At 40.0% G+C, this 19,456-nt stretch overlaps 1 protein-coding gene across 1 annotated transcript in view; it reads right to left on the reverse strand.

The window, feature by feature from the left end:
- Positions 1–7,285, reverse strand: part of NRDE2 (NRDE-2, necessary for RNA interference, domain containing) — a 31,571-nt gene extending 24,286 nt beyond the window's left edge. Inside the window, exon 1 of the mRNA XM_084270583.1 lies at positions 7,156–7,285. Coding sequence (XP_084126709.1) covers positions 7,156–7,234 — 79 coding nt within the window. The 5' untranslated portion in view covers positions 7,235–7,285. The remainder of the gene's footprint in view (positions 1–7,155) is intronic.
- Positions 7,286–19,456: the final 12,171 nt, after the last annotated feature.

The following is a 19,456-nucleotide window of genomic DNA, read 5'->3' on the forward strand; positions in this document are numbered from 1 at the left end:
TTTGTATAAATGTGTTACACATGCATAACTATATAAGATCTAATGTATATAAAGTAATTTTATCAATTAATTATAATTATTCTACCCAGTATGTAATATATACATGAACGTATTTATAGAGCAAAATTGAAAAAGATATAGAAGGTCATAATTAATTGAAAGGTGTAGTTAATAAATGCAATGTAGCTCATGCAAACTTACAAAAATGTACCTTACTCATTGTATGGAAAATATTTTTAACCCTATTTTATTGATAGGGACACCCATTACTGGCAAGAATACTCGTGTTTTACACAAGGTCAAAAAAGTGTCACTGGATTCTCAGTTCCCTAACCATTGAAACACCATTTTTAAAAACGTGTGAAAAAAAGATAATTTATGCTAATTTTGATATATTAGTCAGCATTCTGCATCTAGACCTCAGCCATTTCAGCCATCGGATAAGACTGGATACTGACAGGATGTGGAGGGGGAATTCTGTGCCATAATTTTACTGGTATTAAAGCTTCTGTAACAATTTTCCTAGAGTTTCACTAGATTTTTTTTAAGTATGTGAATTACTTATTTTTCTATTTCACACAAGCACAGAACTTAATGTTAGACTCTTGGTGCCAGACCACAGGGGACAGCAACAGAAGGAAAAGAATTGGTCTCCCTGCCCCTTCTCCATGCTCTTTACAGCCATTTTTGCCTCTGTGTTCTTCCTGTCACACTCTTGTCTTTGTACTTTTGACCTCCAGTCCCTGAACAGCATGAACTCATTGTCTGCCAAGCCATACATTTCTCCAAAATTCTTTCTTCCTTCTCATAACCCTGACTTCTTGTCCACAAAAGGATTTCAAATGGAGCAGGCAGCAAAACAGCTCGTTCCCCTAGGTTAAGCTCACCAAGTACCTACAGTCAAGCGAAGCTCCGGTTCGTATTTCCCTACAGACTGTCCCTGCTGCCCAAGGCCGAAGGCCTCATGGGGAGGGCCACGTGCCCTGGTTCATCCTGAACCTCCACCTCGGTGCAAAGGAGAATCTGCCACTCGTGGCACTGTCAGGACCACAACACATGTCCCACCAGCGTCCCCACCAACCCCCCGCAGAACACGGCCACGCGCCCATTCCCAGCTCACCAAACCCTAGGATGCAGACTGAAAATAAAAACTCAGCTGCAGAATATAGGTGTGTGCTACTGTAACCTTTTGCTTGGCAATCAGAATCACCGAACCAAATGCAAACACACTGCCCTACTTCATCACAAACCTCCATTTTTTCCCCTTACAGGAAGATACTTAAGAGATATTAATTAAAAATTAGAATAAAGAACAAAACCTTAAAACCACAAACATTACCTATTTAAAATATGATTAAAATCTACTATTTAGTTTCAATCAATCCATAGTGGCATAAATGCCTTCATTTTAAGTATGTATCTATGATTCAGGGAGAAATGGGCAGCCCCTTTTCAGTGTCTGTGGGGACAGGACAAGGGGCAATGGCTGCAAGTTGGAGCACAGGAAGTTCCACACCAACATGGGGAAGAACTTTTCCCCAGGGAGGGTGAGGGAGCCCTGGGACAGGCTGCCCAGGGGGCGTGGAGTCTCCTTCTCTGGAGAGATTCCAGCCCCGTCTGGACGCCTCCCTTTGCAATATGAGCTGGGGAGCTGCTTTGGCAGGGGGGTTGGACCCGATGAGCTCTCGAGGTCCCTTCCAACCCCTGTGATTCTGTGACTCTATGATTGTAAAACTGTAAATCTACCACAAAGCATTCTTCCAAAACCTTTGGTGAGCTTAAAGGAGAAGATTTATGCTGGATAACATCCAAGCAACATTTCACTCGCCTATCAAAATAATTATTCCTCCTCCTGGGGAATAAAGCGTTATGCAGCAGTAAGTTCATTTCTTATTTCAATCCTGTAAGAGATGTATTAAAAACCAACCTAAAATCAGAATTTCTTCTTAGAAGAATTCTATTTATTATTTTCCATGAAATACTAAAATGTCTCTCATGAATAATTCTGTAACCATTACATATTCAAAAAACCCAGGAGTTAAATCAGTTCAAACACCTCACAACTGCATAATCAAATCAGAGCTGGTAATTCGATGTGTGTCATGCGGTATAGTGAGTGCTGCTTTATACCTGAGATTTTTGAGGTACATTTATTAGATGGGATATTGATTAAAAAAATTACTATCTTCCTTATATTCAATTATTTCTGCTCATTCTGGTAATGAGGAAGGGAGCAAACTGCGACCCTACAATGTTTTTCCACTGGTCACATTCTGGTAACAGGTAAATTCAGAGAAAGTACAGTGGTCCACAGCACTCATGGTTCCAGTAAATGCAACTGATCTGTAGATACAGACTTACATTTATTTACAGAAATAAGTAAGATATAGTGCCCTTTTCTTTTGTTTTGCATTGTATTACCTAGACACATCTAACAACACAGAGAAATTTACTGGTTGGCAGAGCCTCTGGTGTAAAGGAGCATCACACAACAGCACAAAAGTATAACTTATTAACTAGGCAGATCTTCTTATAATTACTCTATCCGTTCCACAGATATACAAAACACTTCTAATTTATCTTTGGCCAGATCTCCAATAACATACTTCAGGCACAGAGATATTCTCTGTAGCCTTTGAGTTTCTTTTCTTTTTAATAAGTTATTGTTTCCCTTTGTAATGCGTAATAAATCATTTACTAGTATCATGTTTAGTAGAAATAAATTTATTATAAGGTAGTTCTGTATTGATCTGAATGAAGAATTACAGTTCCAAAATCATGTGAAATATATTCATATTAATACTCATGACAGTTAATAAAACACTGGGTTACTTTTTTAAAAAGTAAGCTTGAAGCCAGAATGAAGTTAAATTATTTCCCTTCAGTCATACAGAGCTGTTGATGACGAAATTCAGAATTCAAGACTTAAAATATTCAGACCATTAGCAAAAGAAGTCTAAGATGTTTAAGATCTTGATCTAAGGTCTTTTAAAATGAAAAACAGGGTTTTCATTGATTTCAAGAGCATAATTTCTGGTCCTCCAAAGATTGATGTGGATAATGCATTTTTAAATATCATTCATCAGTGCCAACCAGCCCAAACTAGGAAAAAAATGTTTGCATATATAGGAAGTATGCTAAATTTTATAACCTTGAGCCTCATGGAACTACAGTGCCAGATAACTTCCAAATGGAGATCCTTAGCAGCACTAAGGGCTTCAGTCTTAAAAACTAAAAAGCAGAAAGCAACTGACACATTTCTTTTTAACACATCATTACTGATCACATTGACGAAGTGAGGAGAGAAGAAAATAAAGAAAGAAATCAGCAAAGTCCCAATGGGTATTAGAAGACACAATAAAACACAGGGCTGACCAACCATATAAATTTCCTTGAAGCACACAAAACACACTTCAAAGAGGCTACACCTGAACTGGCAGGAGACTGGAAAAGAGTTATCTTTATATTCCTCTCTTGAAAAAACAGAACCACATTCTTAACTAAGAAGAGCAAATTGGCAAAATTTTCATTCCACTCCACCTCCTCCTAGCAAACAAATCCTGCACCTCACAAAGGGATGAAGCCTGGCTTTCTGAATTGAGCCCTCCATCCTTTACAGTCCCCACCACTGCCACAGCTTCAGAAATTATCTGGGTTCTCTAGACCCTTCTACAGTACTTTGCCACATCCCTGAATTCTTGGCTGGGCAAGAGGCAGCCTGTGCTGTGTCAGACTGTGATCTCAGAAGATGTTTATTACTTGGCTAATGCACATACGCTCATTGCCAAGAACCGTTACCAGGATAGATGGACAATTCATTTTACAGCACCTCTCTCAGCAGTGGTGCTTGATCCAGGTTTATCTTTTCTAACCAAATGTAGATTTTCAAAGACCTCCTCTGCTTCTGCCACTTCTCTCTTCCACCACAACAAATTTGATTGAAACAGTTAAAATTCCTGAGGAGGAAGAGAGCGATATTGAGTAAAAAGGCTGTCAGACTGATGCACAGCAAGCATGCATGAGATACATTATCTTGCTATATTTAAGGCAAATTTCCTATGGAAATGCATATTACCACCATTAACTATTAGAAACAAACTTCCAAGCTGTCCTGCTGTCTTAATTTTACCTGAAAGTACCTGTTATTCCCTGACAGAAGTGAAGCCACTCACTAACTTGGTGCAGTATGATTACAACCATGAGCACAAGCAGAGTAAGGTTTACCTTTTACACTTTAATTTATTGTTTTAGTGCCTCCAAGGAAAACTCACCCTGAGAAATGAAGTCATAAACATTAATCCCCTGACTGTGCCAGTAGCTTAGTTCTACCTGAGCAAATGAGATCAAATTGCATTTTTAAAACACTGAAGAATCACACTGCAAGAACCAACCCCCTGTAGCACACTCAATATGCCTCTGTGGATACACCAGGGAAATATTTAGAATTCTCCAACTACAGTATTTTCTGAACAATTAAATCAAACTGACCTAATACTCTGGAAAGAACTGAACCATTTTTTCCATTACACAAAACACAAGTCCAAACCTCCTTGTAAATAATCTCAAGTGAATCAGTTAGCTGGATACAAGCATTTCAAACATCAAAATGCATTCCAAACTGGAAAACTCTACTTTTTTTTTTTTCTTCTTGTCAGATATTTAAGAATTATTATCATTTTCACAGACCAGATTTACATTATGAACATAAAGAATAAAATAGATTAAACTTATTTTGTGATAATATGCCTGTACTTGTTATTCTACTCTACCATCCACATTCATAAGCACAACAGTGCCATCCTTTCTTGCACCTTCCCAAGGAAAAAAAAAAAGGAAATAATTTACAGTGAATGTCTACAGAGACAATTTTTAAGAGTTATGCAAAGCCATTTGTTGCCTCTCAGAATCCTGAAAATCTGTTTTCAGCAAAAATCGCTGCACCCTCCTACCCACAGAATAGTCCAGACTGTAAATAATACTGTACATAATGCTTACTACTGTCAGCGGTGCTAATTATTAACCCTGCTCAGTTCAGTACAGCTACTGATAAATTTGTAATTTATCTTCTACCAAAACCTAATTAGGCTTGACAACATAATTGTTAGAAACCATATACAAAATTACTTTGCACTCTAGAGGTTGCTGCGAGTCAGCAATCTACCAGGGTAGGAAATGTGTAGAGCAATAATTCTGTTTCAGGCAGTGCTTATGCTTATAAAAGGTTTAAGAAGGTCTGCAAGTGTATGAGACAGAGGTGGTCAGAGGAATGAAACATGGCCACTATATTTACATTATTACCTCAACTTTTACAATAAAACTACAAGCGTCCTAAATGACTGTAAAAGACACCTCTGTTTTGCAAACCTTGTTAAACTCAAGAGAGTCTGTGATCTCTGTATTATGATGGACTTTGGCTTTGTATCAGCTCTGATGAGAGTCATCTATCAGAGGGATATTAAAGTTACCCGTCAAGTTCTCAAGTTCTCACAAGCTGAACGTGTGAAATTTGATACATGCCACCATAAACGTGGTTCTAAGTTAATACTTAATTTTTATAACTTAAACTGAAATGTGGTCATTAAAACCAAAGTACAGTATTGGCTAAAACATAAACCAAACAAATTATGATCCTTAAAGTTTTGTCTATAGTTCTCTCACCAAAAAACTTCCAGTAGATGAAAATGTAACTCACAAATACTGATAATAACTAAAATCTAGATCTGAAAGTCAGTCTTAACACCTTTTTCTGTGCAATATGATCTTCCAGACAGGTGGTTGCCAGTGACACACACTACATATAAATTCCCAGAGTTTTAAAATATAGGCGAGGTCTTACTACTATAAAATTGTACTGTATCTCTGCCTGGCAGAGATACTCCTCTCTTCCTAGAAGCTATAATTTGGGATCTAATTATGCCCATTATTTCCTGCAACAAGTGTCATTACCAGAAAGGCTCCTGAACATGGCTAGAACATCTCTGTACTGGCAGACTGACTATCAACAGCTGCAATGCCATCAAGAGGTAATGTAGAACTGGCCACAAGAAGAAGTTCTGTTGCTAAAAACCTTCAAAAACTCACCATACTGACTGGACCAACATACAAGAAAATTAGCTTAGGTAAACAATTCTCGACGGGCAGACTTGAGCATGGTGGAAGCTGGCAAGCAAAGAGCAGAGTGTGAAACATCTCCCAGCAGAATGAATGAACACTGTTCGTATTTCAGAGTTTGGCAATACACCAGATAGGGTTCCTTACTCTTAATAACAGTGAAACTGCTTGAAACTGCGACAGTCAAAACGAACAACTGAATCATAACCTCACTCATGACCTTCCAAAAAAAATATCCTTTACAACTAACATTTGGCTGGATAAACAAGGTGATGAGAAAATTCTTTTCAAGCTGTCCAATTCTGGCGGGAGGGAGGGGTGTTGCATTAAAAAGCCGTTAGCTGTATAAAGCACACCTTCCTCACCACACACACAGTCAACGTGCACGTATTTTCCAGAGACGATCATCTCCCCAGCAGCTACCCGCTGCCATCAAACCTGACTGAGATGCCGCCAAGGGGGAGCCAGCACTGCATTTACAAGGATGGCCCTACTCCGGGTTCTCTCCAGAACTACCTCACGGGAAGGCATTTTACGTGTAAGTACGGTAACTTCATTCGTAAACAGGAGAACTTTATTCAACCCAGCAGCGACCAGCCCTGCGCGCCACACAGCCGCTCGTACTGGGGGCCTGAGGGCGGAGCCCAGGAGGCGGGAGCAGCGCTTACCGAGCGCTGACCAGCGGCGGGGCTAACCGGGCAGGTGAGCCCCTTGGCCGCACTCCCAAGCCTCCAGGGGCGACAGCTAGAGACGGCCGCTCTCGCTGCTGGGTCGCGGGCCCCAGCGGCAGCACCGCCCACGCCACAACCAGCTGGGGCGGGGCGCGGGCGGCCCGCGACGCAGGCACGCACGGGCGGGCCGGGCTGACGCGGCGCAGGGCGTGCTGGGTGGCGGCAGGGGCAGGCCCGACAGGCTGCGCGGAAAGGTGGAAAGGCCAGCACGGTGCAAAAGGCTCCGTGTGGAGGCAAGTGGAAGCGGAAGGGCTTCCCGGTGGCCGGGCCGCAGAGCGCTCTTGGGAGAAAAAGAATTTTTCCAGGACTTTACCTTTTCTGGAGCCTTCGCTGCTGCCGGCTGGGGGCTCCCCGGGCTCGGCGGCGCTGGCAAAAGCCGGGAACAGGGCCATGTCTCAGCTTGCCGCCACTACTCTCCGCTCGAAGTGCCCAGCGTAGCGGCGGGGCAAGATGGCGCCGCGGCGCCGAGAGCATGTTGGGAGATGTAGTTCGTCCGGCCGCCCTCCCAAAATGGCGGCGGGGCCCAGCCGCCGTTGAGAGAAGGTGGTGGTATTTCTGCAGACGTCTTGCTTTCTCCAGGCCTTCGTGTATCTTGTGCCTTCTGCCGCCCTCACTGAAATGGGAAAGCAGAGGAAGAGATGGAGGTTGCATAAACAGCCTTTCCTTCCCCACCACCCTCTCTTCCCTTACGGGTTTCACCAGCACGGAGCACCTGAGGAACGTTTCAAGGCTGGGATGCTTAGCTATGTGAAGGAGAATTAAGAAGCCATGCTTCCTTTCTCATTTTATCCACTGGGTGTTTGAAGGCCCATCGAGCCGGGCAGCCTGTCTCAAACACCGACAGCGACTGCTTAGGTTAGAAATAACCTCCTGCGGTCAGTCAGTCCTTTATAAGCTGCGTGACCAGGCAGTCAGCTGTCATGGTTAATGGCACCCATGAGCCTGAACTGGATAAAAGAACTGGAAAGATAATTTTTCATGCTTTTGGACTTTGCACCTTACTGGACAGGATCTTCTATCTTTTAACTACATATTGTATGAAACAGTATTTCCTTTCTGTCTCAAGCCTGGTGCCCGATTCTTGCATTGTGAGGAAATTTTGTCCTTACTCACTTTCTCCGCAAAATTTTATACCCTGTTAATAAAATTCTCTTTAGTATTCTTCTTTCTGGACTGAAAAGTCTGCCTTTTTTCTTCTTATATTAAAGCCACTCCATAATGTAGTTCTTACTGAATTTGTTTCATTTTTCTAGCTCCTATACTAATACTACTGCAGGACCAGAATTTCATTTAGTGATTAAGCTATGGCTTTCAATGGCTTCAGCAAATACATGGAATTATAATCACTGGTTTGTTTTCTACTCCTTTCCCAATACCTTTTGATCATTCGGTTTGACTTTTGGCCTCTCCTGAGCTACAGTGTTTCTGAAGAGCCCATTCCTGAGTGGCAAAAGGTAATGGGTAACAATAGAGTGTAGATGTTAGGATTACCTTCCTTACACACACCAATTCATGCTTACTGATGTGACTTTTTTCAATAATTTTGTCATTTAGCTCTGAAATACTTTAGCAACCTTTCTCAGTCAGCTGTCCAGTTATCCTGAATACTTCTGCACCATCTGCAGACTTTGTCAACTCCATATTCACTGCCGTTTGCAGCCTTTTTGTATGTGTTGAACAGGCAGATCCCACGGGATTCCCCCGATGACTTCTTCCTCTAGAAACTGTAAAACTATTTCTTGATCTTTATTTCTTACATTTATTATTAATCTATAAAATCCTATTAATTTTTAACAGCAGGAGAAAAGAATGAAAGTACAAAGAGAAGAGGATTCAGAACAAATGTGGTGGTCATGGATACTGATAGTCCGTAAATCCACAAGCCAGTGGGGCCTGACTGCCAACTTGGAAAGAACAGGTCTTAAGATGTATGCTCACATACTGCCATGAAGCAGTGGTTTTGTTCAAATCTGTTAACATCAAGTTCTGTAGTGCAACATTAGAATGTGAAAAATGGAGTACATAACATAAAGAAATATGTATCTGCCTAGAACTGATACAGGAGATAGGGGGGAAAAACCTAAAAGAAGCACATTACCAATTTGTGACCAAATTCTGCAGAGAGAATTTTAAAACAATATTTTGTCACATGCACGTTTTAGCCTTTTTCCTGAGAAAACCTATGTAATTATACTACCTGAACAAACATTTCTCTGTCTGCCTCACCTAATTTCTCCAGGTAGTTTTAGAACTTGTGACCAATTTCATCCAAATTTAATGGAAGGTTACAGGTTATTACATTGCTCTGAATTACATGAAAACAGATGGCGATGCAGAGCAGAATTTTCAGTGGGAGGAAAACTTCTGTGTACATGCAGTTCATGCTGGGAGTCTAACCTACTGGGAGAGCTCAGTCAGAACTCTCCTACTCATGGAAATATTTGCAATAATCTTATTTGGGTAGTTACTTAATTTTGTAACTGTGTTTATTCTGCATGCCTCAGCACAGGGAAAACTACCACCTATCTACAGAGAATTATTTTTCTATTCTGTTGCTAACCAGACTCAAAGCCCTTTAAAGACACTGATGCTGTAAATACAGGATAAACTAAATGAATTTCATAACAACAACATTCTGTTTATTTGCTGAATGTCATTGTTCATATTGTCTTCCAGTTGCTCATAGTGATGGTAGCTAACACCTCAACAAAAAGAGTACAGAAAGAGAAAATGTGGGTTTTTAAAGTAAAGCAAACAATCAAAGAGTTTATAAGAATCCTAAATTCAGATTTATGTCCTCTGTCCCTGGAAATAGGCTCCAATTATGGGTAAAGAGAAGGATAGATTAATACAGGGCACTATTATTTTTGCCACACAGTTACTATGTTAGAAAAAAAAAAAAACAAACCCAAAATGAACACTACCACATAAAATACAGACAGTGTTTCTTGTTATCATAAGTAGAAGTTAAACCACTGTTTTTAGATTATCGGATTTATTTGTACATGTAATTCCTATTTATCATTATTAGAAATTGGCTGTGTAGTAAAATCTTCTATGTTGACATTTCCTTAACTTACTAAGTGAGCAGTGCCCATTCTGATGAAATGTCATTTTCTGCAGGTCTTTAGCCCCATGTCTAATAATTTTTATTTTGCAGCTTTTGTCTTAAAACTCTGCAAAAATGCATCTTAATACTGATATATGAATACTTTACCAAGCCTTCACAGGCAAAAAGTACTTTTATAAATAAACTAAATGTTTGCCTCAACTCTGTTAAGCCAAGCTTTTTCTTAGGACTTAGTGAAAAACCTGACCAGAACACCTCGTGATGTCTAGATTAAAGTTACCTGAAATGCTCAGCATTGTTTCTTCAGTTCTATCCTAATGGCAGCAAACCACCAAGGCACTTAGAATATGGACAGAACCACAGCAGTGGTAATCAACAAGAGTTCCTTGTTAGCAAGAAAGAACAAACAAATGAACTAGAAGAACTAACAGTAACAAGTTCCTTACTTAAGAACAGTCTGGTCAGCTTTTTACATTGTATCTACCTATTTAACATATTAAAGTCTACTGTAGCAAATATTTTTATTCATAACCCATTTTAATGATTTTTCTTCTCTGGAAAGCCTGATGGTGAGTAATGTATTGACTGAGCAGATGTGACTGATAGTTTTCAGTAGATTTGGGACTCATTTGAGTTCATTTGTATATTTTGACAAAAATCATTATATTCAGGGAGAAAAAACAAACAAACAAAACAAACCTCTCATCAGGTCTGTAACACTTTTCTTACTAGAAAATTATTATAGTAGGTATTTGTGAATCTGACTTTCATGAAATGGGTGCCATATCATTCAGTATCACAGACTCACAGAATCACAAGGTTGGAAGAGACCTTTGAAGATCATCAAGTCCAACCATTCCCATCCTATGCTAAACCATACCCCTAAGTACCTCATCAACCCTTTTTTTGAACACATCCAGGGATGGTGACTCAACCCCCTCCCTGGGCAGCCTGTTCCAGGCCCTGACAACTCTTGCAGTAAAAAATTTTTTTCTAATGTCCATCTAAACCTGCCCTGGCACAGCTTCATGCCATTGCCCCTTGTTCTATCAGTAATTCAAGGCCTCTCACCAGGGCTTGAAAGGCTATAGCAGGCCAGTTGGTTCTTAGCCTCACACATTCACATTTTGCTTTGTCGTGCTCTCCACATGCTCACTTTACAGCCTGTGATATCATGCTTTGCATATCTTTCATATTTTATGTTGTTTCTCCACACTTTCTACTTCCACCACAGTAAATCCTGTAGTTTCTTCCACTCCAATGACCAAGGAGCCCCTGCTAGGAGTAGGTTCATCTCTCTATATCAAGAGACCATTCTCTTTACAAAGGAGGGTTTGTTCTCTGTCCTGCCTTTGGCTGAGAGAAGAGTTCATTTCCTTTGTAGCTAGGATGGGGCTCTGTTTTGCATTTATGCTGAAAATACTGTAGATAATATAGAGATGTTTTTGTTACAAAGAGATGTTTTTCTTGTTGAGTCAATCATGGGATGATGCAGTTGTATCATGATATGCACATGTATCATGATATACCGTTTAATAAGAAAATACAGGGAGTTAATATGACACATTTACCATGTTTGAGCAGTGAGAGGAACCAGGCAAATGTAGGAGGAGGGTGCTATAGTTTTGTCTCCCTGCAGTGAGACCTATGGTGCACAATGGGGTTTCCAATAACACTGGTTCCTGTTCTGATGGTGTGCCAAGTTTCCAGCCTTCCTCTACATTTTCCCAGCCCTTTCTCAGGTTTCTTTCACTGAGAAATCCTTTTGTCTATGCCAACGCTGCTCAGATGTATTGAGATCCAGTGAGTAATTTTACCAAGGGCTAATTTTTTACTGAGACCCGCTCAGCGGGCAGAAATGCCAGAGCTCCGGTTTCAGCTCTGCCAGGTGCAGCGCGCTGCCACCAGGCCGTACCCTCAGCACTGCCCCGGGGCCAGCCTCCCCAGAACAGCAACACGCAAGAGATCATCTCCTGCAGGAGCACCGCATGTTTGGGACTTTAATGATGCCTGATAAAGACCCTGTGGATCTTTTATTCCCTCTTTCAACCCTTCTGTCAGGTTGCTGATGTGGGCTGGGAACTGCCTGGGGGCCAGGTGCTGTGGGGTCAAGGACAGGAGCTTACTAGCCAGGAGAAGGGCACTGGGGGGAGCCCGAGCCCTCGGGAATTAGGCACCTCCCTGGGGACAAGGACAGGCTGAGGCTGGGACATGGGCCCACAGGTGTGCCTGGCTCAGCAGGGCCCCCATGGCTGGGCAGGGGCTGATGGCTCCACAGTGCTGACATGGGTCCTGGGCTGAGGGTAACCAGATTCATGTTGTGAGCATCAGGTGTTACATGCCTGGGATGTGTCACAGAGGAAAAGATGTAGAGCTCTCCATCATCTTATGCTTCTGGCATTTCAGAGAAGGAGCTCAAGGAGACCTCTTCTGAGAAAAAATTCTTCCCAAATGTGTAGATATTATTCTTCCAATCCTCAAAACTGACAAAGCAAAACTGAACATAGTTTGACATAAAGGTATAATAATTGTATCTCTTCTAAAAATGCTTCTCTTGTATTTTAAAGGGAATTACCTGGCTCATATGTAGCACCAATTTCCAGTAACTAACTTTTGTTTTTAATTATACATGGTAATGAATGTACAGTAAGTGTCCTAGGTAAGGAGATTGTATAATACTGCTATTAAATTTGATGTATTTTGCACCCTAAGAATCCACTTTGTAGTCAGAATGTATAGACTTCCTGGAGTCTTTTATACACAGCTTTTGAAAACAATGCTATTGCTCATTGAAAACATAAAATTTCTACATCCTTTTTCTTCTTAACATGTACTAAACAATACCTGAATAAAATCTTAGCCGTTTAAATTATTAATAAAACAGGGATATAAACCCACACAGAACACATTTCCTTCAACAGATAAACAGAAAATAAGCACATGTAAGTTGATCATTCAGAGGCACTACCACTAGTATTTTTACAAAGCCTGCCAGGCCATCTTTCTATTACTTTAACAAATCTGGTGATTTATTTACTCATCCACATTCTATCTGCAAAAATCTTCAGTTATGAGGGGCATTGCATCAAATGCTTGCTGGGCAGACCAGCTGCTGCAGGTATGTTTTTGATGGACATGAGTAATAAAGATAACTTTTCTTTCCACTACACCTTCTGATTCTACGTTTTAAAAACCTAGAAGAGATTTTTGTATTTGATTATTCAAGCTGCATGGCAGTGCTGGCCTTGGCTCTGAATTAAAGCCATGGCCAGACTGACCTTGCGCGCGTGTATGACATACATATATACTCTTCCATAGTATGAAATGGAAACATTAACCAAATTATAAAAAAATTCTTTGTTTCAAAGCCATCCTCTAGCTAGGCATAAGCAGGTTTTTAGTCAGGCTTGTACAGTATTTTAACTTCTGCTGTACATTCATGTATGCATATGTGAATGTAAATCTGTATTGCTCTGAACAGAAGAGGAGGGTGGTATTTTTGCAGACATAAGCAAAGCATTCTCTTGGCAAGCAGTGTCCACTAGCATTTTATACATACTTTTTTAGGGCTAAGACTAGAAAATTTTAATAAATTCTGAATTATCAGAACTTCTTATGTATCCAAAATCATGCAGTTTTAACCAGCAGAGGCAAGGAGTTTGATTCCTGAAAAAAACCCCAAACCCCACCCAAAAAACACCCTACTCTCCAACCCTTATTTTTGGACTATATTTATACCTTGTACTCTGGAGGCCCACCATGCTTCTTTTTAAAACAACACAGCAATAAATCTTCCTTTAAGAAAAATGCATTTGACATACTTCTTTTATTCTCAAATCAAAACAAGTTAAAGTCTTAAATGCTTTTCCAACAGAAAACTTATTGCAGCATTTTGAGGTGGCTTTCCAGTTACTGTAATGGGGTCTTTTTCAGTGCCTTGGGATCATAGGTTCAGATGTTTTAGTTTGAGGGAGAGGTAATATCCCTGATGAGTCTTTCAAAATGGAGCCTAAGAAACATAATTAGCATGCTTAAATAATCTGTATCTTAAAAATACATACGCTGCACTGTGTAACAGAGGGAATTTTCCATGTTGTGCTCTCCATTCCTTTGGAAGCAGTTAGCAAAGTCTTCTGCCTTTCCCCTGTGTTTCATGATTTCTTATCTAAAATTCATGCTAATTTCTCATTAGACATTTCCCCCAAATAAAGTTTCTCTAGCCATTTATCCCTGGTCATGAACCTTTTGTGAACACAGGCCTGGAAGGGATGCTCCTAGACAGCGTTCAGGCTTCTCTGCAGAAAACCTTACTACAAGTCATGTATTCCATTTTGAAGTTTGTTGGTCTCTTCTACCCACAACTCCTATCGTAAGGCAGTTCCAGAACTTCCACTTCCTGATGCTTAGAAACATCCTGACTTCCTTCTTGATTTCGTTCATGCTCTGTTTATATCCACTGATTCTGGGCCAACATTTCCCTATAGCTTAAAATAGCTCTTTGCTTCGGCAGGGTGCTAACCTGGATGTAATCTGTGCTCAGACAGTAATCATATGCCACTCAGCCTTTCTTCCTTTAAGCTATTTTAATTTTTTTTTAAGATTGGTTGCTCAGTCCACTGAATTCTTTGCACTTGCCCCAGTTAATCTTCTGAACTAGCATTGTACACAGTATTCCAGACACAGTGGTGCTCTACAGAATGGCTGGCTTCTCATTCTCTACCGAAAATATTCTACAGTCCCACTTAATCATTTAGTTGGCCGAATTATACTAGTGGCTCATAATGACCATAATCAATTATTAGACTTAGGCATTTCCAATCTATCGCTTCCCCTGGATGAATCCCCCTATCATACCAGAAAATCTTGTTATTAACCTCTAAGGATATGGTCCTCTATTTTGTATTAAATGTAACTTAGTTCAGTTACTCCAGGCTGCTAGGTCACCTGTTCTCCAGGAATGAAATTCTTGATATGGCTCAGAGTGAGCAGCAAGGCCTCTTAGTTTTTGCCATCAGCAAGTTTAATCATCATTTTCTTATTTTTTGTGCCATTGCCTTTATTAAATAAGAGTGGGGCAAATGCTGGTATAAGGAGCCCCACTTGAAATCCCTTGCTGGTCTCACAGTGCCTTTTCTAGCATAGTCCTATTGTCAGCCCTCTTTTAGCCAGTTCTTTATCTGACTTACATTGCTTGTGCTATTTCCCATTTCAACTCAGTCTCATCAGTACTACATTGTCAAGTGCTTTACTGAGATAAAAATGAATTGGATCTACCAAGTTTCCATCCATAAAAATTCTGCTGCCATTAAGGTACACTCATGATCCACCCTTAGTAAACTTGGAACTGCATTTGTCCCATCTTCCATTTATTTCCATCGTGTTCATTATTTTCAAAATTTGTTTTAAAGCTTTTGTGTTATTGTAGACTAACAGAATGACCGCAAATACATTAAATGTTTATAAAAAGAAAAGGGAAGCTTGCTATATAGCCCCACTACAATACAACAGATGGATTAAAATCTCTACCACAAGCCATAAAACTTCATGCCCTAGTTCTTTCATTTGTCAGTAATGCTTTCCCATTTAAGCGAGTTGAGGTCTCCCAGTTTAGCTTCCATGCCATGGTTCTTTTCACTTTGTGTATATTCTCTTCTAGCAGCACACTTAGCTTTGACTTTTCTCAATCTGTGTCGATTCTGAAAGCTGCAAAAATTACTCATTATGCTGGGAAATGTGGCTAGATTATATATAACCTCAGTGCTTTGGGGCTCCCCCTTCTTTTGGTGCTAGTTGCAATGTGCCTCCTATATTGCTCAATAGTTTTTGCTTTTTGTTTTACTATTTTGCAAGGTTGAGCTCTAGGTTAGGTGTGGCACATCTTCCTTGAGGCCTGCACCACCAAATCTCCAAGCCATGGCTTTCTTCATCCATTTATTCATTTCCTTTCTCCATACCATACAAACTTCTTCCTTGGTTTTACTCTGACTGATGTGGTGGTTACTCATCCCACTTCCGTACTTGGAATGTAAATTCCAGACACTCTTTGCATCACTAAAGTAGATAAATTCCAGATCTCTGTCATGTTTAAGCCTCAGATTTATTCACTCCATTCAAATACCTCAATTACAATGTCTAATCTACCAAGATTTGTTCTTAAGGTAAGCTCTCCAAAACATTAATTGTTGAAACAGCTTTGTTTATCCTTCCATTTATTTTTGAGTTTTCAGCTAGGGGAGATGGAGAAGGGACCACTCTGTTTTAACTTTAAACACAACCAGTTCTCTCCACATGATTACTACCTATAAAATTAGTTTAAAATAGTTTGTACCCAGCAAAAAGAAATGTTTTGGTTGTCACTTGCATAAATACCTGGGCTGTCCTGGTATTAGTAACTCATGCTTTCCATTGTACATCTGCATTTTTAATCTCTACTCAGCCTTGTCAGAAATCTCCTCCATCCCCATGTTTCACCAAAAACTGAGCTGTGACATTTGCAGATTTTCCTTTCTCCAATCTGCATTTGTGCTGCAAAACCCTACCAATTTATCTGCCATCAAAATCGCAAACTCTCCTCCAGAGTGTTCTAGAAAATACCAGTTTATAAATAACATCACACAGGTATCCATTACCAGTATTGAGAAGTTTTACTTCCAGACAATTTGGATAAAGCTTGAGTTGTCAACTCCCTTGCAGAATGCTGATGGCTGTCACTAGACAACCCGTATGACAGGCATTGAAACTAATTGATAAATACACAGTAAAAAAAGAAACCCAAAATGACAACAGAATGAACTGGAATCCTGCTGCTATTACATTGTTCTTTCAGCACACTAAGGATTATTACACCTATAAAAACACCAAACTAACATACCTAAATTATGGATGGCATCACTAAGTCCCAATAATATATTAATTTGGACTAATCAACTATACATTTACTAAAATGAAATCCACTACCTTATTAGCAGAGAAAGTCCTTTTATACAAACTGCAGTTACTCTGCTGCAGTGCTGTTACTTTCGACCTGAAGAGCAACAGTATGCTGCACAACCTTGAGAAGAGGAGAATGCACAGGCAAGTACACTTGGTAAGCACTATAATCGCTTTAGGAAATTTAATTTTCATGTAAAGAACAGGCATTAATTTTATTTTTATGGTCCTTCCTCAAAGGTATAACCATGCTTCTTCCATGCACTTCTTTTTCACCTTACCTGTCCCTCAGTGGTTTCCTACACCCATTAAATTGCATAAAGCAGTTCTTTTGCCTCAGAAGGCTGGAAGAAACAGCTGTACATGCATTAAATATATTAGGAGGAAAGGTGAGGGTTATGGTAATTCAAACCTTGTTTTTAGTGCAATAAAATAGCTAAGCCATAATAATTTGAATGTCCATGTACCTTCATCACAGTGTGAATGAATATACATATATATGTGTGTGTGTACAGGTTTTTTTAATTTCATAGCTTATTTTATAAACATATACAGGAGCGGAGCAGTTTGAATTTTACAGACTTCCAAGAAAATTGAGTATGTCAGAAATCTGCTTGCTACTCAGTCTGTACCACAAACATGAATATCCACAATTTCATCAAAATGATTGCAACACTCCTCTTTCCCATGTAAACTTCCTGCTGTTGGACTAGAAGACCCTCTGAAGGCTCTGTCCAGTGCTATGATGCTATATGAATTCTCCTTCCCTCTAGAATTCTCTCTCATAACCACTAATCCACATCCAGACAGGCACAAAACCAGATGATAACCACTTGTCAAATAGCTCATGGCCTAAATCTGTCTCCTATACATACCTATTTCCTTTTTGGTAAACAGACTCAGGATGATCACCACCACACATGACCGTTTGCTCACAAACAGCCAGCCAGATACTGTTCCTTTTTCTACACACTCAATACACACATATATCTCACTGTCCATTCCATATACTTCCTCCCCCCTTAATAAATATTGCTTTCTTATTTTAGTTCCCCTCAGATTCGTCATCACTCTCCGATCACCAGTTTGGTTCAAAGCTGTTGGGCTTTCATCAGCCCGGAGTCCATTTGTACAACAGCCACCATTACCTGAAGTACCTTCCACCCATCCGGCTAGAAATAAGTCCATCTGGACAGAGGACTTCTCACCTATTTTTATGACCTCACTCTTAGCAGCACATGAAATCCACCCTCAGAAATACAAGCTTGGCCATATCATTGGGATGGAACCGAGGCATTACCAAGCACCCCACACCACACTCCAGGCTAGACCTTGACAGTTTGCAAAAGAAGCATTACATGTTGTTCAGTTGGGTGAGGGAATGTCATAAATATATGGGACATGAAAAATTATCTTCTTTTTCACTTTACCTATCAGTCTGCCTGTGATTACACTCTGCTTTCCAAATACTGTGCATATCTCTGCAAAACAGCAAGGTGGAAGGTAGCCATAGCGGCCTTGAGAGGTAAGACCTCTCCCACTACTTAATCATTCTTGAGAGGTCAAGCAGAGGAAACCAAAGCACACAGCCAACACAAAGAAGTGTTCCAGAGCTTGTAATGAGTTACTCCATAACTGAAGAAGCCCCCAGAAATTTATTTCTATGACCAGCATTGTTCAATTAAAAAAATATGTTATAATTGAAATCACAAGGAATATTCCTCCTCAAATTCTTCTAAGTCAACGTGTCAATGCATTGACCATACACAAGCAATAAATCAATAATTCTGCTGACCCCTCTCTATTAAGAAAGTCTCAGTTACCTTTTTGAGGTAACTAGAGCTGTTTCCCACTGTGGATTAAAACACTGTAGATCTTTCCTCTTCAATTTATTGTGCTGTGTCATGTGTTAACAAATTTAGGATACAGAGTAGCATACCCAACCTGAAACGTTTCTTACTCACTTAGGTGGAAAAGATTAATTTCTCATTCACAGGTCACATTAACAAACAAAATATAGAAGCAATCTTTCTTCTGTTAAAATTTAATCCCACATATAGTGTGATCTGATGTCGTTTTTCCTCAGCCCCATAGCTCACTGGCAGCACATTCCCTGCAAGACTCTCTGACATTGCTAAAGGCTTTAGAAAACTGCTGTAACTATGGTCCTGGTTGATACAGAACATAACAAGTGTTTCCCCTAGAATATTAATTGCTCATGGAAAACAATACTTAAGATAACAAAGCTTAGACACAGAGTCCATCAATCTTGCATTGTTGATTTTCCCATTTCCCAAAGAAGCATTTCTAACCTTCAGTCACTGCCAGTTTAGGGATTGGATTCTTTTCCACTGACCATTGTTAAAGGAATGAGGAATTTGAAGAGATTAAAAAATAACCTTATCTACAAGTCCAAGCCACACTACTGATTAGCCAGAAGCTGCAGAGTATCTGCGAGATTCCCTATTAGACAAGGCAGGCTCAAAGCAAAACACATGTCTGATCCACAGCACGAGCCTGGAGACAGAGCTGCACAGGACCACTGTGGATACCTCTCAACATGGTTTGTCACTCAGCTTTTGAATGCAGACAGTCTTTTAGACTAAAAGGAGAA

The sequence above is a fragment of the Gallinula chloropus genome (assembly GCF_964237585.1).
Source record: "Gallinula chloropus genome assembly, chromosome: 14".
Taxonomy (NCBI): Eukaryota; Metazoa; Chordata; class Aves; order Gruiformes; family Rallidae; genus Gallinula; species Gallinula chloropus.